At 33.5% G+C, this 27698-nt stretch overlaps 1 protein-coding gene across 2 annotated transcripts in view; it reads left to right on the top strand.

Moving 5' to 3' along the window:
- Nucleotides 1-27698, top strand: part of LOC127718864 (neurobeachin-like protein 1) — a 406320-nt gene that overhangs the window by 133683 nt on the left and 244939 nt on the right. For both annotated transcript variants that reach the window (XM_052224913.1, XM_052224914.1), the window contains 5 exons: nt 6658-6814; nt 9516-9618; nt 11271-11424; nt 22627-22785; nt 26135-26294. In XM_052224913.1, the coding sequence (XP_052080873.1) occupies nt 6658-6814; nt 9516-9618; nt 11271-11424; nt 22627-22785; nt 26135-26294 (733 nt within the window). The remainder of the gene's footprint in view (nt 1-6657; nt 6815-9515; nt 9619-11270; nt 11425-22626; nt 22786-26134; nt 26295-27698) is intronic.

Here is a 27698-nt window from a genome sequence, read left to right as displayed (position 1 = left end):
CGGATGCAGCAAGTAATGACTTTATTCATTGTTAAGTCTGTATTCTATTTTCTGTGGTTTATCGATAATGATTCATGTACCTTGTTTAGCTAGTTGATTCTTGTTTAGGTGTTCCTCATGATTAAGTAAACTGTGACTTTGTTAGAACTCCTCTTTTTAAAAGGTGATCTTGGTGATTCTTTTATACCCTGTATTTGTAGCTCTCTTGTTTAGGTGTTATCTGGTATTCTTTCTACCCTGTATTTGTAGCTCTCTTGTTTAGGTGTTCTCTGGTATTCTTTCTACCCTGTATTTGTAGCTCTCTTGTTTAGGTGTTCTCTGGTATTCTTTTATACCCTGTATTTGTAACTTATTTCTTAACATACTCCTGCAGTGTTGACAACCTTGACAATAAACGTGACCTTCAGACTTGGACATTCCTATAAGATTGAAACAGACAATCCAGTATAACCAAATAGTATATCAATGAGTTTGCTGCTGACAACAAGATTATTTAATTTCTATTTTTTATTAATAAAATATATAAATAATTTGGCCCTTGGGAGTCAAGTACTCAGCAAAGGGAAATTTAGCTCCAGGCCCTGTCGACGACACTTGGTATAGATGGACCAAGCCCCATGGACATGGACACTCCGTCAACCAACCGGAACCAGATGAGTTCCTATAAGGGGATGAAGCGTTGCTCCATCTCATAGCAGGTGGCTACGATAAAAGGGGGTTAGATTGACGGTGGAGAGAGAAATAAATGTAGATGTCTTACATTTAATGACTTGGGGGAAATGAGAAATTAGACCAGTGGTCAATTTCGAAAGGGTCCAAAAAGTCAGGTGTGAAACAGCTGAGTGACCCCCAAGGTAATAAATGGGAAAAATTGGGTTTTAAGGAATGAAACCTTCAACTACACACTGTGGAATTCTATTAAACACAATTTAAGCTGTACATAGTTTAATGATATAACACACAACTGACTAATTCATGAAAATAGAATGTGTAAGAGTTAACATGTAATCTTAGTGCTACATAGATTTATATATATATATACATACATAATATACATAATAACTGTAAAAATTTTAACTGTTACAAATTTGTTGCTGTGCGTTCTTAATAGAAGATTTATCTGTCCTAACATAGCGACAGTAACTATCAGAACTCCATCTACCTAATGTTTTAATTAAGTGATCTTCAATATTAGCTTTACCAGCACTGGTTGCTGCACCTATACGAAAAGAATGTCCATTATATAGGGCGGCTTGGTATCCACAGGCTTCTAATAAAAATTTTTAATTTGTAATAAAATATTTTCTTTCTAAAGCTGAAAGATTTTCATTAATGAACAATGGATCTGAAAGTGCACATTTTCCTTTAACTGATCTTAATTGTAAGTAGTTCTTTAAAGTTGTATAAGGGCATAGGATATTATTTAGCCTATGCAATTGTATGTCAATGCCTTTCCTAAAAGGATCTGTTTTTGACTGCTTTAGGTGAAGAATAGCAAAATCTTCATAAAATGTAACATCAGAAACACATAAATTAGATTCTGAATCAAAGTTAGATGCATTATCTACAGTAAATTCACCACAACGTAAAAAACCATGAAATGCTACAATACAAACAGTTTCAAACATTAAGTCTATAAATTCTGAAAAAAAGCCTCTCTTCAGTTTAACACACATTTGCTTAAGTATGTCAGAAGTAATTGGAAATCTTGGCCTGACTGACTGTTTTTGTGAACGTTTAACCGACTTTAGAAATAAAGAGAGTCGAACCATTGATTTGTGGTCTCTGTCTGATGATTGAAAGGGTGAGGGAATATCGTCCTTGAGACACATGTATCTAATACCACAAATATACAGCTTAATAGTAGAATATTGTAACTTCAGAATTTGAAAACAATGACCAACAAAATAAATTAAAAGTTCTTCAGAAATGGGAGGTAATTTGTTCCCATTCAGGTTGACCCCATTTAAAAGTAAAAATGTTTTGAAATGGTTATATCCTGTTTCATAAACAGCTCTTGTCCTCATAGCTACTGCATTAGACCATAGTGTGTTGACTGTGTTTGTTAAGACCACATTACTTCTGACACACTTGGGCATATATGAGGGTGCTGCTCTGCCTGTGGAGCCAGTTTTCGGAAGCGAGTCATCTGAAAACGAGACAAAGCATCAGAAATTTGGTTAATATGACCAGGTACATGTTTAGCACTAAAATGAAAATTAAACTTAGCTGCACACCATGTTAGTTGACGCATAAGTTTCATGATTTCTAAACATTTAGAGCGTCCCTTTCTGACAATAGCAACAGTAGCTTCATTATCACACCAAAATAATATCTTTTTACAGGGCCAGAGGTGGCCCCATAACAATGCTGCTACTACAATAGGGTATAACTCAAGGAAAGCCATTGACAAATTGTCAGTTAAAGTAGGTAAATTAACAGGCCAAAATGAAGAGAACCATTTGCCTTGAAAATATCCCCCAAAGCCTATTGTAGAAGCAGCATCTGTATATAATTCAAAGTCATAACTGGATGTAAAATAACAATCATGAAACATAGTGATGCCATTCCAGTTTGACAAAAATCTCAACCAAAATTCTAAATCTACCTTACATTCTTTAGTTAAATGTACAAATTCATTTAAATGTTTAACAGTAGTTGACAAATTAATTGGGTACGACAAAAAAGATCTGCCAGGTAAAATAACTCTTGTGGCAAAATTAAAATGTCCTAACAACTGTAATAACTGTCTCTTTGTACAAGATGATTTTGACAATAATTTGGAAATAAACTCACATATTCTCTGTACTTTAATATTTGGAAGTCTTGCTTCCATTTTGTTTGAATCTAAAATAATACCTAAATACTCTAGACAAGTAACTGGTCCTTCAGTCTTGTGTTTGGCTATTGGAATATTTAAACGTTTAAAAATGGTCATCATTATAGCCATGCTTCTTTCACCATCTTCACTTGGGTGATCAATAGTAAGAAAATCATCAAGTAGATGCAAAATGTTCTTAATCTTATAATTTTTCTCTGCAATATGGCAAATTGCCTGTGACACTGTGTCAAAAATTTTAGGACTAGACCGGCAGCCAAAAGTTAATCTTGCATAATAATAATAAAAAGACTGCCATTTGAAACAAAATAAAGGCCACTGGGATGGCAAGTAAGGACAAATTTTGAACGCGTCGGATATGTCATATTTACATAGTGTACTGTTCCTTCCTAATTTTAGAATAATTCTTATAGCGTCATCAATTTTAACATAAGACATGGAACATTCTTCTTTATCAATCATATCATTAATACTTAGAAAACTGTCATTGTCATGTGGAGATGACAGATCTAAAATCAAACGTTTCTTCCCAGAGTATTTTCCTTCAGCAACACCCAGTGGACTCACTCTATAATTTGCAAAAGGTAAGGACTGAAAAGGTCCATGTACAAAGCCTTTTTGGCATTCAGTTTTAATTAACTCTGATACAACTAAAACCTGAGACCTTGCAGAAAAATTATTTTTACACTCTTTAGATTCTGAAATTTCCCCTTGAACTAAACAATCAAAACCTTGTCTCAGACCATTACATAGATATAATACAAAATTTTTATCAGGATGTGATGATAACTCTTCCTCTAATTTATCAACATTTACTGGTGTTGAAGCTTCACAAAAGAACTTTTCCTTGGATAGTCATCCTGAATTTGGTTTCTCCAATTTATTTCCCTTGGAGGACACTGAAGATGTTGAAGAATGAACAGGCACATTGCTATTGGATTTCCTACAGGTTGCGGCACCATGGCCTGTTGCACGACATTTTGTACACTTGTGGAGGAGATAACACACTTTCCTATAACAACCTTTAGGATTATTGAAATTATTGCACATTTCCAGACCTTCATGAAATACTCTTGAACGACCTTGCTTGTCTACGGATTGTAGGTTGCTAGATGAATATGATCTTGAAGAGGAATTTTCAACCTGGACTGATGATTGCAATGGGCAGTATTGTGTAGCATGATCAATTAAATTACAGATTTTACACACGTTTACTGAGGATCCCGCTGTTATCAAAGAAAGGATGTCACGATCACGAAGGCTCCAATCAACCTTAACATGCCTTTCCCTCAGAAGTGCTGCTGCCTTTGCTGTAAAAATTTTATGATAGTCATAAAATTTTGGGCCATAGAAATTATTAATGTTAATAATGTCAGCTTCATAGGCATCTAATTCATCCCGACGGTCTGGGTAGGCACCACACATAATTCTTTTGAATTTTCCAAAAGCTTGAATAAACTCTTGGATTGATAGATGCCTGTTTAATCTTGGGTCTGCTTTATTTGCTAAATTGACATGCACCCCGTCTGCAATTATGGAATGGTTTACAGGAGACTCAAAATTGGGAATAAGGAGAGCGCCTAAGTTTACATCCTTACCCTCAATAATGCTCCTTTGTAATGATGGAGACACAATATCCACATTTGAGAATGCATCAGATCGGACTCCAGCTGTAGGGCACAGAGTTGTGGACAAATATCCAAGAGATGGTGTTGTTGACAGTGGCAGTGGTGGGCGGTTCTGTACGGATCCGTGCACGGCTAGTGGTACGTCCTCCATATTTCTATTCTGGTACCACTGCGCTAGATCAAATTTCTTTGCAGGACCGCTTTCTGTACTTTTTTGGTTGGCGATAAGGCTGACTGTCTGTTGGAGACCTGACGCACATTGTGCTACAGTCTGCGACACTATACTGAAAGATTGGATAATGGCAGCCATGTTTGATGCCACCGACGCTGTCGAACTGCGCACTTCCGGTTGAATCGTTGACATCGCTCCGCGAACTACTTTCATCAGCTGTTGGATTACGCAATCCGTCGGTATCATTCGCGGTACTGTCTGAGGCACTCACGGAGTGTTGTGCTATAGGATTCAGCACTACATGTTCTGGATCACTAACATGTTTCTCGTTCTGGGCGATATTACCGTTACTATTTTGGCGATCTTTATTTTCTAAATAAAATTGTTTAAGAACGGTTTTAGCAACATTTTTGGGTACAACAATCCCCAACTGCTGCAGTTTTATCCTAAGTTGCTGTGACGTCCAATTGTCTGGATTATTTAAGTCCAAATGTCTATTTGAATACGGTTGATTTCTTGAATTTCTTCTGGAAGCCATAATTATTGAAAGTTCAATATCTTTGTAACAGTTACTAAAATGTTCTTTGAAATTGCTAAGTAAAAGTGAATGTTAAATATAGCAATTTTTTAACACAAAGTTTCTTTTAGTAAGATAATCGCAAAAGTCCAATATCGAAAGTTTCTTTTAGTTCGTACTCACATATATGAAGATAAACGCAAAAGTCCAAAAAACTGAATATTGCAATAACATATGGATATTAACACCTAGTTAATATTATACTTGAATATTTTGTAACTTTATGATAACTAATGTATGACTTTCCCTGTCAGCAGCAAAACTCAAAATGAACAACTACCTAGCTTCCTGGGGAAATTTGAGAAGGGTATGTATCACTCCTTTGCCTTATAACCAAATAAGGAGTGATCATGCAGCCAGAGGCATGTCAGTACCAAACATTTGCTACACACATGCAAACTATGATGTGTCATCAATAAACAACACTTATACATAATATAAGCTTCTATGAACTACTTGGAACACTTTACTTTGCTTCAAGACATCCATTGGAAAGAAAATTATATTACTAGTTTGCTCATATGCAAATTTGTGAAATCCAATTGACTTTTCTTTCAAAATTGATATTCAGAAGACAATTTTGTTCATCTATGCAAAATCTTATTTCCTGAACTCTCTTCATGTTGTGAAGTCAAAATTGTTGGCTTATCAAAATACCTTGAACAAAATATTGTTAAAAGTGGTGAAGATATCATCATTATAGTATAATGACTCTTGAGGTGGGGAAGTGTAGCAGTGCTTCCACTTACCTGGTAGATTTATAACTGTCCTTCATTAGCTGTGCTAGTGAAGTCCTCTGTTAGCTCAGTTGGTAGAGCGATGGCTTACTATGCATGGGGTACTGGGATGGAATACCGTCTTTTATCTTACCTCCTATACATTTCTAGGAATATGATTGGTTAAAAGCTTCCGCGTGGAGATGGTGTATATTCCATATTAGGTTAGTAGGGAGGCGTGGCTTATGTCATACACGGTTAGTAGTGGTGTTACGTCCCTTTATAAAAACAAAACGGTACTGAGAAAAAATCTTAAAGGTTTCAACAGACGAAGAAATTGATGATGAAGATTGAAATAAATTCATAAAACACATTTAAACCTAAGAAGTTGTTATTGTTGGCATCTGTTTTTGTAGGATCAATGAAAGTAGTTTCTTAATGCTAACGGTATTGAAGACTTGCTCATTTTGATAGGTCACTACTCTAAATTTCACTCGTTAAGATAGTCGGTAAGATAAATTCGTTACATAGTGTGCTAATGACGTAATACTGTATATATGGGGTCAGTAAATTCATATGGGGAATTGAGCTTTGCTCTCACCCCATATGGAATTTACTGACCCCATATATACCGTATTAGATCACTAACACACTATTTAACTAATATTACAGTAATTAATTTTGGAAGGCTTTCCCATTAAAAATATTCACTTGTTTTCTTGTAGGTGAACTCAAAGCTGATTGATGTACATGTTCTAATGTCTGCTCAGTTATTGGTAGATATGGCTGCCACCACTAGTCGTACTCTTCTACAACACTTATACCAATACATTTTGTTCGACTTCAGAATCTGGAGTAAAAGTAATTTTCCAATACGTATAGGTAAGAAAATAACGTAACCTGTCAATAATTTTGTTGTAAAAGAATACAAGGACACTATTTCATCATTTACAAAAGACCAAACTATATTGATATTACAAAGGTATCAAAAGTGGAACATCACCATGCCTCAAAGGTAGATGCAGGACAAAAAATTATGTAAAAAAAACATTCTTATCTTTTTTTCAAAAATATAATAATTTCAGATACATGAAATATTGATATTTATGAGTTTTTTTTATCTCTTGCGCCTTGCACTGCGGGGATATGGTAAGGGTCTTCGTCCATCAGAAACACATCAATACTAAATTAAGAGACCTTTTTGATATACAGCTTTCATACTTGGCAGGATTATTTGTCGTCATATTCTCTCTAACCATGCTTTACCATCAGTTTGATTTGACAATTTTGACAGGAGTTATGGGACTCTGACCACTTTTTTACAATGACACTTTGTGAATATAACTCCTCGGAGTCCACTTTAAAGTAACAGCTCATACTTGGTAGGATTGATTGCCATGATTTGAAGTTGACCATATTGACTGACATTTTGATTCAACCATTTTTCCAGGAGTTATTGGACTTTTTTAAGTATTGTAACAATGACACCTTGTGAACACAAACCCTTTGAGACCTTAGTAGGGTTGTCTGCCATTATGTGTTATTGACCATATTGTACCGCTATTTTGATTTAATTATTTTTACAGATTAAATAGGACTCCTACCATTTTTTTAGCTCACCTGGCCGCTGGCCAGTGTGATCTTTTGCCATCACTTGGTTTCCGTCATCTGTTGTTGACGTCCGTTTACAAAGATCATCTCCAATGCAACTACTGGGCCAAATTTAACCAATCTTGGCCACCATCATTATTGGGGTATCTGGTTTATAGAAATGTGTCTGATGACCCCACCTGCCAACCTGACTAAAAATTGATCAAAGGGGTAAAATGCAAATTTTGTCTATTATCTTGAAAACCACTATAGATAGAAATAATCTGACAGGAGCAAAAATGTTCTGAAAAATGAGTTCTACCTTCTGTATGTATACATCAAAACTGTCAGACGATTTCCTGAAGGTGTTATTGCCCTTAAATGAAGAATTTTTTTTTCATTTTTGCCCATGTCTTGAAAATTATTATAGATAGAATTAAACTTTACATAGGCAAATGATCAGCAAAAGCAAGGGAGTCGTCAGGTAAAACCCTTTTGTTGACTGATTTGGCCTTCATATAGAGGTAAAAGATAGATTTTCATTTTTATACGACCGCAAAAAAATTTTGCAGTCGTATATTGGTATGACGTTGGTGGCTTCATCGTCGTCGTCGTCCCAAGACACATTGGTTTTCGCACAATAACTTTAGTTTAAGTGAATGGATCTCTATGAAATTTTGCCATAAGGTTCAATACCACAAAAGGAAGCTTGGGATTGATTTTGGGGGTTATGGTACCAACAGTTAACGAATTAGGGGCGAAAAAGGGGCCAAATATAAGCATTTTTGTAACTTCCAGACAATAACTTGTGTTAAAGTGTATGGATCTCTCTGAAATTATACCACAAGTTTCCATACCACAAAGGCTTTGGGGGGTTATGGCTCAAACCGTTTAGGAATTAGGGGCAAAAATGGGAAAAAACAAGGGTTTCCTGGTTAATGGACAATTTAAAAGCAGTTTAAGGAAGGGATTCCAAAAACAAAATGATACAATGTTGTACAATGTTGGACTACCTCCCTTACACTGCTTTTAAATTATCTATTTAAGACTTTTATGATGTTTTTAAATTGGTAATTATGGTTGCAAACTCCATTGGAAATTTTTTTTTTTCATTACAGATTTCAGAATTCCTTCAAATATTTTTTTTTTCAGAAAGTACTATAGGTAAATTTACTACTAATTTATTTTAGACTGGAAAACAGGCATCTTTTGTAATTTTGATAGTGTTTTTGTTAAAGTCCAAGATATTTTAAAGTTGATTAGAGTGTCTTCTGAGGTCATCTGGATCATTAATTAGATGGCGCCTAGTGTAAAATACGCATAAAATGCTTATCCATTATCACAAGTCCATGCGTTGTTGATTGTTTCTTCCTCTTTGATTCTGACTAATAATTAACAAACATGCTGTCAAACATTTTATTTCAAATCATTGTTTGTAGTTTATAAAAGGTTTATATTATAAAACCTTATCATTATGGGAATAAGAAAAAAAATATGGACATCTTTGACAGTGGCATCAAAAAGGAATAGTCATCTCTTCATCAGCCAATGTGTCTGATCTTTATGTCACACATCTGACAATATTTTTGCTTTGTGGGACACACACAGTAGCTGTTTTAGAAATTTGGCATCAAAGGTCATGTAAGCATGCTTATACTATGTGATTCCAATTCATTGATCACTAACTTCCTGTTTACCAAATATCACTATATTATTATTACACATAATGGCCATGTGTGAGATTTTCATCAGATTTTTCTCAGGGACAACAAATCCTGAGCGTTCTGAAATTTGGAATCAAGCTTCTTGTGAGCATGCTATTCAGTGTGATGTGTTTTCACATCCTTTGCTCATCAACTTCCATTTTACTGAATACTTATATTGGGGTATCATTTGTGAGCAATAGTTCACAGTTCAAATTGTTATGTTTATATGACAAAGGCAGTTTATATTTGTATGCTTACAGTACACATGTCCTTTCTGTATTTTGTAGGACACATCCAGTATCTTTCTACAATAATAAAAGATGACAAGAAGTACTTCAGGAAGAAGTTTGGTGTACAGTTCATATTGGATGTAATCAGAATGTACTATAGGTAGGTTTGGTGTACAGTTCATATAGGATGTAATCAGAATGTACTATAGGTAAGTTTGGTGTACAGTTTATATTGGATGTAATCAGAAGGTACTATAGGTAAGTTTGGTGTACAGTTCATATAGGATGTAATCAGAAGGTACTATAGGTAAGTTTGGTGTACAGTTTATATTGGATGTAATCAGAAGGTACTATAGGTAAGTTTGGTGTACAGTTTATATTGGATGTAATCAGATTGGTGTACAGTTTATATTGGATGTAATCAGATTGGTGTACAGTTTATATTGGATGTAATCAGAATGTACTATAGGTAAGTTTGGTGTACAGTTTATATTGGATCTAATCAGAATGTACTATAAGTAAGTTTGGTGTACAGTTTATATTGGATGTAATCAGAAAGTACTATAGGTAAATTTACTACTAGTTTATTTTAGACTGGAAAACAGGCATCTCTTGTAATTTTGATAGTGTTTTTGTTAAAGTCCAAGATATTTTAAAGTTGATTAGAGTGTCTGGATATGTTGTCAAGCAACTTGGTCATCTTTTTTTTAGTATGAAATTCAGAGTCAATTTTTTTTAAACTGTCAAATTCATGCCAGAATTAACAGCTTAAATAAACCTGAATCAACCAAAGTACAGCATGCATTACCTTAAATATCATACTCATTTTGAAAAGAGCGTAAGTACAGATTTTGCAGTGAAGCAGCTTAAAATTTAAAGTATTTGAATGAAACAAAATTAAAAAAATTTAGGAACCAACCATGCTTCTTTTTCTTCTCAGACAATAAATGGAGTTTCAAGGGAATTATGGATATAAAAAGAATGAGCATTCACAAAACCAAGTTTCTTCTGTTTTGCAAGTGGCAGTAAAACACAAATTCATACTGGTACACATACTGGTACACATTAAAGTGTTTTAATATGGCTGAAAATTGTCTTACTAATGTAATTTGGCATTGAATTATTTCCTTTTATATGATTTAGCGTCTCAATTTAGTACATTTTGAAGGGAGTAAACTTACTGCATGCATATTGTGTAGTCAATCAAAGCACATGTTTGACTTCGCGAAAAAAACTATAAGTTTAAAGATTATATTGTCAATAGTATTTGCTAAAAGATATAAGATGAAGTAAATTGTCTGATGTTTTTCAAGTGTAAACACAAGTAAAAGTGATTGGCAATCATTAGCCTGATATAATTCCTCATGGAAATTAAAAATGTAACTTGAAAAGCTCTGTAGATTATTATACAGAGTGACAGTAAATGCATGGTAATCAGGATTTAGTGACCTGTGACAAAAAACAGCTTTTGACTGACTAGTCTGACTAGAGAGATTTGAAAATGTCTGAGCTTGTTAATTTTTAAATTGATTTCCATCATTTCAATTTAGAATAGGTCACAAATGTCAACTATGACTGTTTCCAGATCATTAGTCTGAAGTAAATTAAATTTAAATATCAAAATTTTTAATCCTCTATCAGATAAACATAATAATGAACAAAAGACATATAAAAATAAAAAAAAAACAGTATTATAAACAGAAGAAAAAACCAAAACTGATGGATATAACATGTGGAAAAATGGAACGACGTAATTCCAATTAAAAATCATATAAGACAACCAAATATTTTTTAATATTTCATATTTTACAGTTCTGTACGAGATAGTGGTCTTTCGTCAGAAGATTCTAAACAGATCCGTGTATCTTTATTTAGCCTAGTGAAGTTTTATATAGCAAGGGAAGTAACTGCTGATGAACTTTTACATATAATAGGTTTCCTAGTGGTGGCCAGGGAGGAAAATATGGTAGGTTTCAATATGTGAAATAAAAACTAACACAAAATCACCAAGAATTGATAGAATAGTCACCATAATGTCTTTATTCCAGAACAAGTGTTCCATATGACATGGTTAATCACCTTGAGTTTAGTTAGACAAATGAGGATGACCTCAACACTTTCTTCCATTTGGACTTGTGTGATATTGATAATAAGATCTTGATTTTAAGAGAATGTTCAGGGCTATATCAAAAAAATATTATTGGAGGTTGGAAATCAATTTTCATTTTGGGTTAACACCTACAGAATTAATTTAAAAGGGGTACTTCCACCAGAATGGAAATAAATTTTGTTAAAATTGGATTCTGCTGGTCAGGTTTGAAAGCATAAGTAAGATGATCTGGCAGTTTTATGGAAGTAATTCTTATTGACAAGACTTAAGTTTTCAGTGATGTTGCTGTTTACATGTGCACATATATTTGTGATTATGTACAGGTCTTTGACTAATCCTTGTTGCACAGTTGACTCTTGGAGATTCTTAACTGGACATACATGTCTGTAGGTTGATGATTTATGGAAACTGACAGATTGCTTACCATATTCACTGTAATGGAAGTTAAATCCATTTAAATAAAGCTGTTGATACTTTATTTTACAAACTCAGTTCCACTGTTTTTAGGCAACTGGTAAACCAGTCTGTAAAAAATAACATCGTCTAACCTCCTTGTGAGACAACGTTCTGAATGGTTAAAACTTGGGCCTTACTTAATACATCCAGTAATGGAATTATTCATGAGTCTAATCAGCATGGATAATTTAACAGATATTGAATAGATTTGTTGTTAAAATTTTAAAGGGGCACTAGCTGTCAAATTCATGTTCACCGATTTGACTCAAATTCTCATATTTGATTTATAACAATGTAAAACATTTATCTAAATTATAAAAAGTCAAAAAATAATCAATTTACAGGGCATGGGCTCGATAATATGTAGCTTCGTTTCGTGTGTATTTTAGTCTAGACGCCATCTAATTAACTATCCAGTTGACCTCCGAATACCTCCGATGGCCATATAAGCAATACATGTATAAACATAAATATAGATATAAATAGAAACCGGACTGATGCAATTGGATTTTTCTAGGTCTGTTTAATTTCATATTATAGATTAAAAATATATATTAATCATTGTTTTTACCTGTATAAGAATGATTTTTTTGTGGATCGAATCAGTCAATCAAATGATTTACCTTTGTTTCACTTTCAATGTTGACATTCTTTTCCTTTAAGTAACTTAGCACGCACGATTCATGCATTATCCATCTCCAGCTAAGGGGTTAAATTGAAGTTCACATGAATACGGATTCAATGAGGTCGAATTATTCACTTGCAAGTGAATAATTCATAATCAATGTTTCTTAGCTTATTTTGACAAAATTGAACCATACTGGCTGCTTAAAGCGATATATTATTTCACTATACATGTATCACTTTCATTAATGATTGAACAAAAAAAATCATATTTTATATTTTTTACATATCTCGTAGCTAGTGCCCCTTTAAATGCTTTGATCAATGTTTAGACGCAAAACTCATATGGTGTTACTGCTGTTTTTTGTTGAAACAAAGGGCTTTGGACTTTGGAAATTTTGTGAAAATAACAGTTATACAGACTTTTTTAGCTCACCTGGCCTGAAGGGCCAAGTGAGCTTTTCTCATCACTTGGTGTCCTTTGTCCGTCGTCGTCCGTTGTCATCGTCGTCGTCGTCGTTAATTCTTACAAAAATCTTCTCCTCTGAAACTACTGAGCCAAATTTAACCAAACTTGGCCACAATCATCATTAGGGTATCTAGTTTAAAAAAATGTGTTCGATGACTCCACCTGCCAACCAACATGGCAGACATGGCTAAAGATAGAACATAGGGGTAAAATGCAGTTTTTGGCTTATATCTCTGAAACTAAAGCATTTAGAGCAAATCTGAAGGGGGTGGGTTAGAGGGGGGTAAAAATGTTCATCAGGTTAACTCTTATCTGCCCTGAAATTTTTAGACGAATCAGACAACCCTTTGTTGGGTTACTGCCCCTTAATTGGTAATTTTAAGAAAATTTTGCAGTTTTTATACGACCGCAAAAATTGAAAATTTTTTTGTCGTATATTGGTATGACGTTGGCGTCGTCGTCGTCTTCCGACGTCGTCCGAAGACACATTAGTTTTCGCACTCTAACTTTAGTTTAAGTTAATGGATCTCCATGAAATTTTACCATAAGGTTCAATACCATGAAAGGAAGGTTGGGATTGATTTTGGGGGTTATGGTACCAACAGTTAAGGAATTAGGGGCCAAAAAGGGGCCAAAAATAAGCATTTTTGTAACTTCCAGACAATAACTTGTGTGTAAGTGTATGGATCTCTCTGACATTGTACCACAAGGTTCCATATCACATAGGGAAGGCTGTAATTGATTTTGGGGGTAATTGCCTCAAATTTTTAAGATAAGGGGCCAAAAAAGGGGCAAAAAACAAGCATTTTTCTAGTTTCATGACAATAACTTGTGTGTAAGTGTTTGGATATTTCTTAAATTGTACTACAAGGTTCCATATCACAAAGGGAAAGCTGGAATTGAGTTTGGGGGTAATTGCCCGAAACGTTTAGGAATTGGGGGCCAAAAAGGGGCCAAAAATAAGCATTTTTCTAGTTTCCAGACAATAACTTGTGTTCAATTGTATGGATCTCTCTGAAATTGTACTGCAAGATACCATACCACAAAGGGAAGGCTGGGATTGAGTTTGGGGGTGATGAATCATAAGGGGGTTCAAAAAATTTGGGGGGGGGGGGGGTTCTTTTTTTTTTCTTTTTTTCCTTTTTTTTTTCTTTTAAAATTTTCCATTTTAAGTTGGTTATTTCTGATTTATATTTAAAAGCAAATAATAATGATATGGTAGGAAATACACACCAAACAGGATGTGTAAATTATTATACAATAAGTATTGTGCAATAGCAAGAAATTTTCAATTGCACAGTATTGCACAATAGCAAGAAATCTTCAATTGCACAGTATTGCGCAATAGCAAGAAATCTTCAATTGCACAGTATTGCGCAATAGCAAGAAATATCCAATAGCACAATATTGCGCAATAGCAAGAAATTGTCAATTGTACAGTATTGCGCAATAGCAAGAAATATTCAATTGCACAGTATTGTGCAAAAGAATATACTTTGTATAAATTGTTTATTTCTTGATCAATTTCAATGGGGTTTTATTCTTGAATTCTTGGGGTTCTTTAATATGCTGAATCTAACCATGTATTAAGTTTTTGGATTTTGGGCCCTGTTTTTAAATTGGTCCACATTGAGGTCCAAAGGGTCCAAAATTTAACTTTGTTTGATTTCATCAAAAATTGAATTATTGGGGTTCTGTGATATGCCGAATTTAACCGTGTATTTAGATTCTTAATTTTTGGTTCCGTTTTCAAATTGGTCTACATAAAGGTCCAAAGGGTCCAAAATTAAACTGAGTTTGATTTCAACAAAAATTGAATATATGGGGTTCTTTGATATGCTGAATGTAACCATGTATTTAGATTTTTGATTATGGGCCCAGTTTTCAAGTTGGTCCAAATCGGGGTCCAAAATTAAACTTTATTTGATTTCAACAAAAATTGAATATATGGGGTTCTTTGATATGCTGAATCTAACCATGTATTTAGATTTTTGATTATGGGCCCAGTTTTCAAGTTGGTCCAAATCGGGGTCCAAAATTTAACTTTGTTTGATTTCAACAAAAATTGAATATATGGGGTTCTTTCATATGCTGAATATAACCGTGTATTAAGTGTTTGGATTTTGGGCCCCGTTTTTGAATTGGTCCACATTGAGGTCCAAAGGGTCCAAAATTTAACTTTGTTTGATTTCATCAAAAATTGAATTATTGGGGTTCTTTGATATGCCGAATCTAACCGTGTATTTAGATTCTTAATTTTTGGTTCCATTTTCAAATTGGTCTACATAAAGGTCCAAAGGGTCCAAAATTAAACTTAGTTTGATTTTAACAAAAATTGAATTTTTAGGGTTCTTTGATATGCTGAATCTAAACATGTGTTTAGATTTTTGATTATGGGCCCAGTTTTCAAGTTGGTCCAAATCGGGGTCCAAAATTAAACTTTATTTGATTTCAACAAAAATTGAATATATGGGGTTCTTTGATATGCTGAATCTAACCATGTATTTAGATTTTTGATTTTTGGGGCCCCGTTATCAACTTTGTCCACATTGAGATCAAAAGGGTCCAAAATTAAACTTTGTTTGATTTCATCAAAAATTGAATTCTTGGGGTTCTTTGATATGCTGAATCTAACCATGTATTTAGATTTTGGATATTGGACCATAATAGGTGAATGTCCAATTTAAAATTTTTAAGTTCTTAGACCACATTCATTCTGTGTCAGAAACCTATGCTGTGTCAAATATTTAATCACAATCCAAATTCAGAGCTGTATCAAGCTTGAATGTTGTGTCCATACTTGCCCCAACTGTTCAGGGTTCGACCTCTGCGGTCGTATCAAGCTGCGCCCTGCGGAGCATTTTATTGGTTATTATCTTGAATATTATTATAGATAGAGATAGACTGTAACAGCAATAATGTTAAGTAAAGTAAGATCTACATACAAGTCAACATGACCAAAATTGTCAATTCACTCCTTAAGGAGTTATTGCCCTTTATAGTCAATTTTTAACAATTTTTCGTAATTTTTGTAATCTTTTACAAAAATCTTCTCCTCTGAAACTACTTGGCCAAAATCATCATCAGGGTAATTAGTTTAAAAAAATTTGTCCGATGACCCCGCCTGCCAACCAACATGGCCGACATGGCTAAAAATAGAACATAGGGGTAAAATGCAGTTTTTGGCTTTTATCTCTGAAACTAAAGCATTTAGATCAAATCTGACATGAGTTAAAATGTTCATGAGTTTTAGATCTATCTGCCCTGAAATTTTCAGATGAATCAGACAACCCGTTGTTGTGTTGCTGCCCCTGAATTGGTAATTTTAAGGAAATTTTGCAGTTTTTTGTTATTATCTTAATATTATTATAGATAGAGATAAACTGTAAACAGCAATTATGTTCAGCAAAATACGATCTACAAATAAGTCAATATGACCAAAATTTTCAATTGACCTCTTAAGGAGTTATTGCCCTTTATAGTCAAATTTTTAACAATTTTTTTCGTAAATTTTTGTTATCTTTTACAAAAATCTTCTCCACTTAATCTACTGGGCCAAATAGAACTAAACTTAGCCACAATATTCAATAGGGTATCTTGATGGAAAAATGACCCTGCCATCCAAACAACATGGCCGCCATGGCTAAAAATAGAACATAGGGATTTACTTTAGAAGTCTAAGGGAAAATTGTAAAAAAAAACAATTTCAAATGTTCACAACTTGAAAAAAAATTCAAATAATGATAAGTGGTCTTCAGTAACTATTGTAAGTCTAGTTACTAGTGAGATGACCTGCTTTTAATTTAACTACTGGGCCAAATTAAACCAAACTTGGCCTCATGCGCAATCATTATACAGTTATAACAGTTATACTGACTTTCATTCACAAATTTGTACTAAAGCCATAGGCATCAGGGACATTAAGTGTTACCCTTGACTGTCCTTCTGTTTGTCCATCTGTCACATTTTCATTTCTGCACTCTTACTTAAGTTTGTCTCATGCAAATTTTATGAAACTCATACACAATGCTAAGAACCAAAACTAGCAGACAGAGTTTGAATTTGGGCAGTGAGTCATTTACTGTTCTAGAGTTATGCCCATTTTTAACCAGGAAAATTGCAAAGCTTGAGCGGGGGCATTTGTGTCCTCAGACACATTCTTCTTTTATTTTTAGCTCTAATGGCCAAAAGGCCAAGTGAACTTATCTCATCACTTGACGTCCGTCGTTGTTTTGTCCATTAACTTTTACAAAAATCTTCTCTTCTGAAACCACTGGGCCAAATTTTACCAAACTTGGCCACAATCATAATTGGGGTATTTAAAAAAGATGACCCACCTGCCAACCAAGATGGCCGATATGGCTTAAAATAGAACATAGGGGTAAAATGTTAGTTTTTGTCTATTCTTTTGAAAACCGCTATAAATAGAGAAATTCTGAAAGGAGCAAAAATGTTCAGAATGTTGAGGTCAAGCTATTACCCATGTAAGTCAATACTGTCAGATGACTTTTTATACGACCGCAAAAATAAAAAAAATTTTGGTCGTATATTGGTATGACGTTGGCGTCGTCGTCGTTGTCATCGTCGTCCAAAGACACATTGGTTTTCGCACTCTAACTTTAGTTTAAGTGAATTGATCTCTATGAAATTTTACCATAAGGTTCAATACCACAAAAGGAAGGTTGGGATTGATTTTGGCAGTTATGGTACCAACAGTTAAGGAATTAGGGGCCAAAAAGGGGCCAAAAATAAGCATTTTTGTAACTTCCAGACATAACTTGTGTGTTAGTGTATGGATCTCTCTGACATTGTACCACAAAGCTCCATATCACAAAGGGAATGCTGGGATTGATTTTGGGGGTAATTGCCTCAAAATTTTAGGAATTAGGGGCCAAAAAAGGGGCAAAAAACAAGCATTTTTCTAGTTTCATGATAATAACTTGTGTGTAAGTGTATGGATCTTTCTGAAATTGTACTGCAAGGTGCCATACCACAAAGGGAAAGCTGGAATTGAGTTTGGGGGTAACGTTAAGGAATAAGGGGCCAAAAAGGGGCCAAAAATAAGCATTTTTCTAGTTTCCAGACAATAACTTGTGTTCAAGTGTATGGATCTCTCTGAAATTGTACTGCAAGGTACCATACCACAAAGGGAAGGCTGGGATTGATTTTTGGGGGTAATTGCCTCAAAATTTTAGGAATTAAGGGCCAAAAAGGGGAAAAAAACAAGCATTTTTCTAGCTTCAGGACAATAACATGTGTGTAAGTGTATGGATCTTTATGAAACTGTACTACAAGGTTCAATATCACAAAGGGAAAGCTGGGTTTGAGTTTGGGGGTAATTGCCCTAAACGTTTAGGAATTTGGGGCCAAAAATGGGCCTAAAAACAAGCATTTTCTAGTTTCCAGACAAAAACTTGTGTTCAAGTGTATGGATCTCTCTGAAATTGTACTGCAAGGTACCATACCACAAAGGGAAGGCTGGGATTGATTTTTGGGGGTAATTGCCTCAAAATTTTAGGAATTAGGGGCCAAAAAGGGGCCAAAAACAAGCATTTTTCTAGCTTCAGGACAATAACATGTGTGTAAGTGTATGGATCTTTATGAAATTGTACTACAAGGTTCCATATCACAAAGGGAAAGCTGGGTTTGAGTTTGGGGGTAATTGCCCTAAGCGTTTAGGAATTTGGGGCCAAAAAAAGGCCTAAAAACAAGCATTTTCTAGTTTCCAGACAATAACTTGTGTTCAAGTGTATGGATCTCTCTGAAATTGTATTGCAAGGTACCATACCTCAAAGGGAAGGCTTGGATTGATTTTGGGGCTAATTGCCTTAAAATTTTAGGAATTAGGGGCCAAAAGGGGCAAAAAACAAGCATTTTTCTAGTTTCAGGACAATAACTTGTGTGTAAGTGTATGGATCTTTATGAAATTGTACTACAAGGTTCAATATCACAAAGGGAAAGCTGGGTTTGAGTTTGGGGGTAATTGCCCTAAACCTTTAGGAATTTGGGGCCAAAAATGGGCCTAAAAACAAGCATTTTTCTAGTTTCCAGACAATAACCTGTGTTCAAGTGTATGGATCTCTCTGAAATTGTACTGCAAGGTACCATACCACAAAGGGAAGGCTGGGATTGAGTTTGGGAGTGATGAATCATAAGGGGGTTCAAAAAATTTGGGGGAGGGATTTTTTTTTTCTTTAAAATTTTCCATTTTAAATTGGTTATTTCTGATTTATATATAAAAGCAAAGAATAATATGGTTTGAATAGGTAAATTAAAAATTTTTAAGTTCTTAGACCACATTCATTCTGTGTCAGAAACCTATGCTGTGTCAAATATTTAATCACAATCCAAATTCAGTGCTGTATCAAGCTTGAATGTTGTGTCCATACTTGCCCCAACTGTTCAGGGTTCGACCTCTGCGGTCGTATCAAGCTGCGCCCAGCGGAGCATTTTATTAAAAGGTGTAATACATGTACCACCAAATCATAGTACGTCACATCCGGTTGCATACGAAAAAGGGTCGAAAAAAAATATTCCCTTGAAAATGACAGTTGTTGTCGAGCCTGTGACTTTTGTCGCAGAAAGCTCGACATAGGGATAGTGATCTGGCGGTGGCGTTAACTAACTTCTTAAAAGCTTAATATTTCAAAGGGTAGAAGACCTGGATGCTTCATACTTTGTATATAGATGCCTTATGATATGAAGTTTCCGTCTGTCATATGCCCATTGTCCTTGACCTCATTTTCATGGTTCAGTGACTACTTGAAAAAAAAGTTAAGATTTTTTGTAATGTTAATTTCTCTCTTATTATGAGTAATAGGACAACTATATTTGGTATGTTTGGTATGTGCGTACCTTGCAAGGTCCTCATGCTTGTCAGACATTTTTCACTTGACCTCAACCTAATTTCATGGATCAGTGAACAAGGTCAACTATATTTGGTGTATAGAAATATTTTTCGATGTACATGTCAGTCTGGCAGGTTTTATTTGACCTTGACCTCATTTTCACGGTTCATTGCTCAATGTTAAGTTTTTGTATATTGGTCTGTTTTTCTAATACTGTATGCAGTAGGTCAACTATATTTGGTGTATGGAAATATTTTACGATGTACATGTCAGTCTGGCAGGTTTTGTTTGACCTTGCCCTCATTTTCATGGTTCATTGCTCAAAGTTAAGTTTTGTTTTTTGGTCTGTTTTTCTAATACTGTATGCAGTAGGTCAACTATATTTGTTGTATGGAAGTATTTTACGATGTACATGTCAGTCTGGCAGGTTTTATTTGACCTTAACCTTATTTTCATGGTTCATTGCTTATGTTAAGTTTTGGTGTTTTGGTCTGTTTTTCTTAAACTTTAAGCAATAGGTCAACTACATTTGGTATATGGAATGATTGTAAGGTGTATATGTCAGTCTGGCAGGTATCATCTGACCTTCACCTCATTTTCATGGTTCATTGGTCAATGTTCAGTTTTCCTGGTTAACTTTGTTTCTTAGATACTACAGTGTATAAGCAATAGGTCAACTATATTTGATGCATGGAAAAACTTGAGGTTACATGGTTACTAAAGCTTGTACACAGGAAAAAAGGGGTGAAAATTTGATTGGTAAACTTCCAATGATGGTTATTTTCTTATATTCAATGAAATGTTATGTGAAATTTTGTCTGTAGTACTAGACAGGATAAAACTTTACTCATGCCAAGTATTTCTTTATTTGAAACAAAGATAAATTCTGCACAATTTTTTGAAAAGTGCAAATTTAACAAAGACAAATGGGGGAAAAACAATGGTGGCATTACACCTAAAAGAGTTATTGCCCTTAAATGATGAATTTTCCATTTTAAAATTTTGTTATCCTATTATCTTGTAAATTATAATAGATAAACAGAAACTTTAAATAGCAATAAAGATCAGCAAGGCAAGATCTACAAATTAATCAAACAAGACCAAAATCATCAGTTGACTCAATAGTAGAGTTATTTCCCTTTAATGACATTTTTCACCAAATTTTGGCGTTTTTGGTCAATATCTAAAAAAAACTATACTAGATCGATAGAAACTTTAAAAAGCAAAAATGATCAGCAAGACAAGATCTACAAATAAGTCAAAACACGATCAAAATTGTTAGTCGACTCTTTATTGAAGTTATTGCCCCTATAATGACCATTTTCCCCATTTTTCCCCTTTTTTGCCAATTATCTTGAAAACTGTAATATATAGATAGAAACTTTAAATAGCACAGACAATAGAACCTTTAAATACAATTATCTTGAAACCTGTAATATATAGATAGAAACTTTAAATAGCACAGACAATAGAAACTTTAAATAGCACAGACAATAGAAACTTTAAATAGCACAGACAATAGAAACTTTAAATAGCACAGACAATAGAAACTTTAAATAGCACAGACAATCAGTAGGACAAGATTTACAATTAAGCCATTATCGTCGAAATCTCTAGTCGACTCGCTATTGGAGTTATTGCCCTTTAATGTTAATTATTCACATTTTTTATGCATTTGTTGCCTATTATCTTGAAAAGTATAATAGATAGATAGATAAAAACTTTAGCAGGGAAAAATTATCAGCAGGATAAGATCTAAAAAATATGTCAACATGACTGAAATTGTCAGTTAACTCTTAATAGAGTTGTTCCCTTTCAATGATGATTTTTACTAAATCAATTTTGAAGATGCAGGTGAGCGACACAGGCTCTTTAGAGCCTCTAGTTTTAAAAGTGGTCTAATTTGTTGCTCACAATTGATTTATAACTAGTAAGATCATTATTCAAATGGGACCTCTTATTCAAAATTGGAGTTTTCCTCATATTTTTTAACTGGTTCAAACTGGAAGTAGGCTATTATCATGAAATAAGCTATATGAATAACCAAAAAATGGTTTGCCATTCTGTTTTCTGCAACTCATCCCTAATACTAGTTTCAAGCAGTGATCACAAATTTTGGTTCAATTTTCAGGCTTCACAGAAAGTTTTATGTCCACCAACAGAGATTTAAAAGCTGACAAATGTCACAAGACCCAAAAAATATAAGGAATTATTAACAATTTAATTCAATTATGACAACTACCATCAGAAATGCAATACCTATATCACCCACCCACCTAGGAAAAAAAAAAACAGTTTTCTTACTCTCCTTGGTATTTTTTTCTGGAATATTTCATCATTTATAGATATGAATGACAGAAGTTATTGTCAATGAAACAGCAATGAAATAATAAAAGTTTACACAAAATTAAAAATACTGAAATAAAACAAGAGATTGCCACATGATTCAAATGAGATATGTGATTGTAACAGGAATTTGAACATATGGCTTATGAATACTGCATAAAAAGACATAACATGAATCATCAAAAATACTGCACAGTACAACATACATTGTGAGTACTTAATCCTACCTGGTATAACTTGTATTTAATATTTGATTTGAGTTGAATTTCTGGGTGCTAAAATGTATTTGAAACCTACCATTTTTATTTGTTTCAGATATGTGAGATTTTAGATGTATTGATATCACTTTTAGAGAACCCACGTAAACAGGACCAGTTATTTTTGTTGTTATTTGAGGCAGACATGGGAGAGATGTTATATGGTTTGTTGGTACACCAAGGATACTCAGTTGTTTTCTATGAAAAAATTGTCAAGGTGAAATTAAATGTTATTATTTAGTAGAGTATATATCATAGGAGATGTAGAGAATACATGAATCAAATATTCCCCCAACAACCCCCAAAACACAAGACTATCAAAGACACAAAAATCTATCAAGAACAAAAAAAAAAACTCTGTTAAGTTATAATTAAAGACAAACACTTGACAAGGTTTTTTTTTTCATATGCTCCATGACCATGATTCTGAAGAATATTTACTTTCACAAGCAAACGTCTAGTATTGAATAACATTTGATAATAAGAACATTTTTGGAAATATTAAAAATATTCATATTGTACTAGTTGTTTTAAAAGATTTGATACTTGCTCCATTAGGGATTCAAGAGAGAATTGTCCTAATCTCTTGTGGTCTTGAAGAAAAGCTTATTTCTAATAAGGGATATTTTATTTCATCTACCACAGTGTAGATACTATTCTGTACGCTATCTGGAAGTCACGATTTTCGAAGCGATGATTTCCAACTGGCAAACAGGATGGTTTTGACTATGGTGACTTTTCTCATCATTTGTTTACTCCTTTATCTATAAAGTGCTTTGAACATCTTCAAGGTATGTATAGCATCATAAATATGAGTAACTGTAACAAAAACATGCATAAGAATATAAAATATACGTGTGCATCACACCAACTTGATAGAAAAAAGTGAAATCGATGGACAATTTTGCTCTCGCAGTACAAAGCAAATAATCTTTTAATGCAAATATTTGCATCAGTTTACAGTTAAATATATACTGTTTCAATATTCTTTTCGTATTTAAGTAGAATATTCGTATTTCCCATAAAAAAATATGTTTTCCTTGAGGATCCCAAAATAAATTACTGTACGATCAGTCTAGAACTGACTGTATTCTAGAAGCGATTTCAGATTTTTTGACTGTATGACCAGTCGTGATTTTGAAAAAGAAACAACGGCAATTTGAAGGTATATACGTGTCTATGTGATATTAATAACTGTCCAGGGAACTATAACGTGTAATTTCTTTCATCAGACAATACAAATATATTTCTGATGATTTTTGTAGACGGCATTTGTATGGGAACATATATTTGGAATCCCTTTTCTCCTGGATTGGACCCCCTCTCCATTTAAAAATGGCTGGAACCCACAATGTATTTTAAGTGGTTTATGAGGAGATGCACTTACAAAACCGACGAAACATATTGTACCGGTCCAACGGAAAGACGGACTTCATTATCACTATAAACCCCCGCTTTACAAGTGGTGTACAATTGAGTGTCAAAGATACAGCTCTACATCCAAAACAAAGTGAAGGAACTGTGATCAATTATAGGCTACAGTACGGCCTCAAATGTGTGTAAATACATGCATTTTTATATAACAATTAAATCTGTGTGTTTGTACAATTTTAAGTATAACGGAGGACATTTCTGAAACTTATATATACAACAAACCTTCCTCTTATTTTAGCAACATTTAAACATCCTTATACTTAATGTAGTAAGTCGAGTACACCCCATCAAGCTAAAACATGTTTCATAAGTTTTCAGGATGTGAATTTATTGAAATATATTTGTGTTATTTAGAAAAATGCCACCTTCTAATGTATCGTAAATAACTTTGAAATCACCACTAGAATACAGTGAAATAAAGACTGATCATACAGTTTCAAAATATACAAGCGAGACTGATCGTACAGTGAGAAATTCAAACAAGTGTAATTTTCTTATTTCTGGCTTCAAAGATCTGGTTGAAACTTTTACCACCACTTGAAATATACTTCATTTAGTTAATTACGTCTGGTTTTTACGTTAATTTGTACACTAAGAGGGTAAAAAGATTGTTTTTAGGTTCACCGACTGATTTTCCTTAGTGATGCACTTGAAAATCTGTCACCAAGGTCCAGAGCACTGTTAGATAAGGAGGAGCTAACTCGTATGTACTCGATCCAAGGGACAGGGGGTCAGTCTATCGCTAGACTTAATGTTCTGATAGGCATAGCTAAAACGCAAGGAAGGTTTTCATAATTTAATTAACGATAACAATTTAGATGAATGATGATAACAATCAATTAGTAAACAATGCCAAATAATAATAATAATTAAAGTACAAAGTAAAAAATCTAAATATCAACTCCAAAGTAAAACTATTTCTCCTTACAATGTAAAATGTAAAATAAATGCCAAAACTACTAAATCATAAAATGAACTTAATCTCAAAATCAAAATGTAAAAGTCTCAAAAATAAAAGATTCCCAAAAGTATTTTCCAAAGTTAAATTATGAGTCAGAGATAAATTTTGTCTCAACACTACATAGTCAACTGGTAGACTGGTAGACAGTCTTATAGGTCCAGTATCATGACATGAGTAGTGAGAAGTTACGCTTCCGAAACACTGACTGCTTTCTTAAAAATTATCAAAAAATAAAAGGTGAGTCAAAGATAAATTTTTGTCTCAACACTACAAAGTCAACTGGTCGACTGATCGACAGTCTTACAGATCCAGTATAATAGACTTTAGCAGTGCAAGTTTAGGTTCCGAAAAGATGACTGCTTTTCCTAAATTTCACAACGCTATTTATACTAAAACCAAAAACTAATCAACATGACACAATATGTAAATAGTACTCTCATTAGCAAAATAGAATAATTAAACAAATCATAATCCCTTCATGTTTTGATAAAAACTTAAAATATCCTAGTGACATGCTAATTACAATTAATATTTCAAACCAAATTACTTTGAGCAAACTGTGACATGTCGAGTACTTGCCACAAGATAGGTAAAATTTATTAAACAAAAATTAATTCAAAATTTTTACAAAATACAAACATTAAATTTTCTTTCTTAAAATAAAACATATTTTTTTATCCAAAATAACACTAACACAAATATTAGCCAAATAACACACCATGACAAATCTCTTGATTAAGGCAAAGATACGAATAATGAATGTGCTGAATTTAATTCTAAACCATTTGAGAATATCGATGTCAGCTGAATTAATCATTAAGCAATGTACAGATGATCAACTTACCGTTTAATTCAGTATATCCATCAAATTTAAAATGTGATCCAAAAAGTTCTCGCTTCGAAAATCGCGACTTCCAGATAGCGTACAGAATAGTATCTACACTGTGTCTACTGTAAATTCAGAAATTATTGCGTGCATTTATTATTGCGATTTTGTCATTTTAGACTAAAATGCGATTTTAATTTTTGCGATATTGAGAAAAATCCTGTTTAATTCATATAAAAAATTTCAAAATACGAGTTTAAATTATTGCGATTATAACCCTGTCGCATTTTTCGCAATAATAAAAACATCGCAATAATTTCTGAATTTACAGTATTTATTTTACAGGTTTTATATTTATTGCTTAAGTCAGATAAAGTTTATGAAAAAAGTAAGACCCGTCTTCGGCTGGCGGAATGTGGGCATTTAGGAATTGTTGGATTGATGCAGGGCATTGATATCTCTGGGCCAATGATCAAAAGATTTTTAGAACAAGTAACTTTTAATGGTAAGTAGAGACAATTGCTATGTGAAAAATAAATATATTGATATAGGATGACAAGAAACTAACATGGTAGGACTTTTTAGAAAATAAAGGAATTTAGTATGAAACAATCTTAGAACATGAGAAAAAAGCCTTGGTTCCCATAAAAATATGCAGAGTTTTCAAAATATTAAGGAAAAGTTGATTATTGGTGTTTGATAATCAATTAATTATTGGAAGTCTCAGCTTCTTTGTACCGGTACAATGTAAAATATAATTATGAATTTACCATAAAATAGAATATGAAGCATACATTTTCAATAAGATATTTCTTTGTTCCAATGGAAACTTATTTTAAAAGAGGTCTTTTGGGAAAATTATCTTGAAATATTCCTTTCCCTTTTCAAAGCTTTCAAATATTCTTATGATGTTGCTGAAATATACTGTGAGGTACAGTCATATAATTAGAGGACAGGGTGGACGCTTTTGAGTGTGGCTAACTATCCAGTTCTTGTTTGAGTTGTGCTTTAAATTCGAGTTAAACTTCAAGTAAGAGTTCAAGTTGCATTTCAAGTTACACTTTGATTTAGAGTCACCATTTTAGTTAAAGTTCGAGTTATAATTTATTAAAAGGAGTATGTTATTCAATAAATTTTACGCTATTTATTAAAAAGTACACTTTTCGATACCCCCACTCATAAAAGAGAGGGGTATATTGATTTGTATCTGTGTTTCGGTCAATATTGCAGACCCTACCTGCTTTATTAAATGTTAATAGTTTCTCATCCTGAATAATCACAAAATAATTGGTACTGGATATTAAGCAAACAACTTTCAATCAATCATAGATTAAAAATTGGATGCTTTAAGATGTGTTTTATAATCTATTCACAATTTTTTTGACTTTATAAAAATAAGGTGATGTGGTAATGTGAGAACTATCCACTAGAGTCCAAATCAAGGCTTCCAAAACAGTCATATTTGCTGGACAAATATAAATTTATCGGACATTGTCCGACTGGGCATGAAACGGACATCCTATGTGCGTTTACTATTTCAACATTCATGTAACTCAGATAAATCAACCATTTTGACTTGACCTTGTGCCTTCAACAGCCACACTTTTCCGGTCATAAAAGTGACAGTACTCTTATAAACAAGCCCTACTATAATCCCCTCTCATTACAATCAAGGTTAATTAAGTGTCTAACAGGTGAGATTTACCTGTGATCACCTCTGTCAGGTAAACTATTTGTACCGGACATCAATCCATCTTTTTGGAAGTAATTTTTTTATTAAAATTAAAAACATTCCTGGTTTAAATCTAACAAGTTACACCAGGGTTTTCAATATCATAAACTAGTCAAAACATTTACTAAAATTTATCATCGGTACAAGGACATCATTCGTGACATCTTATACGTTCAG

This window comes from Mytilus californianus, unplaced genomic scaffold, assembly GCF_021869535.1.
Source record: "Mytilus californianus isolate M0D057914Y unplaced genomic scaffold, xbMytCali1.0.p SCAF_10, whole genome shotgun sequence".
NCBI classification, from domain to species: domain Eukaryota; kingdom Metazoa; phylum Mollusca; class Bivalvia; order Mytilida; family Mytilidae; genus Mytilus; species Mytilus californianus.
Note: the sequence above shows the minus strand (reverse complement) of the source record. Positions and strands in the feature narration are given on the sequence as shown.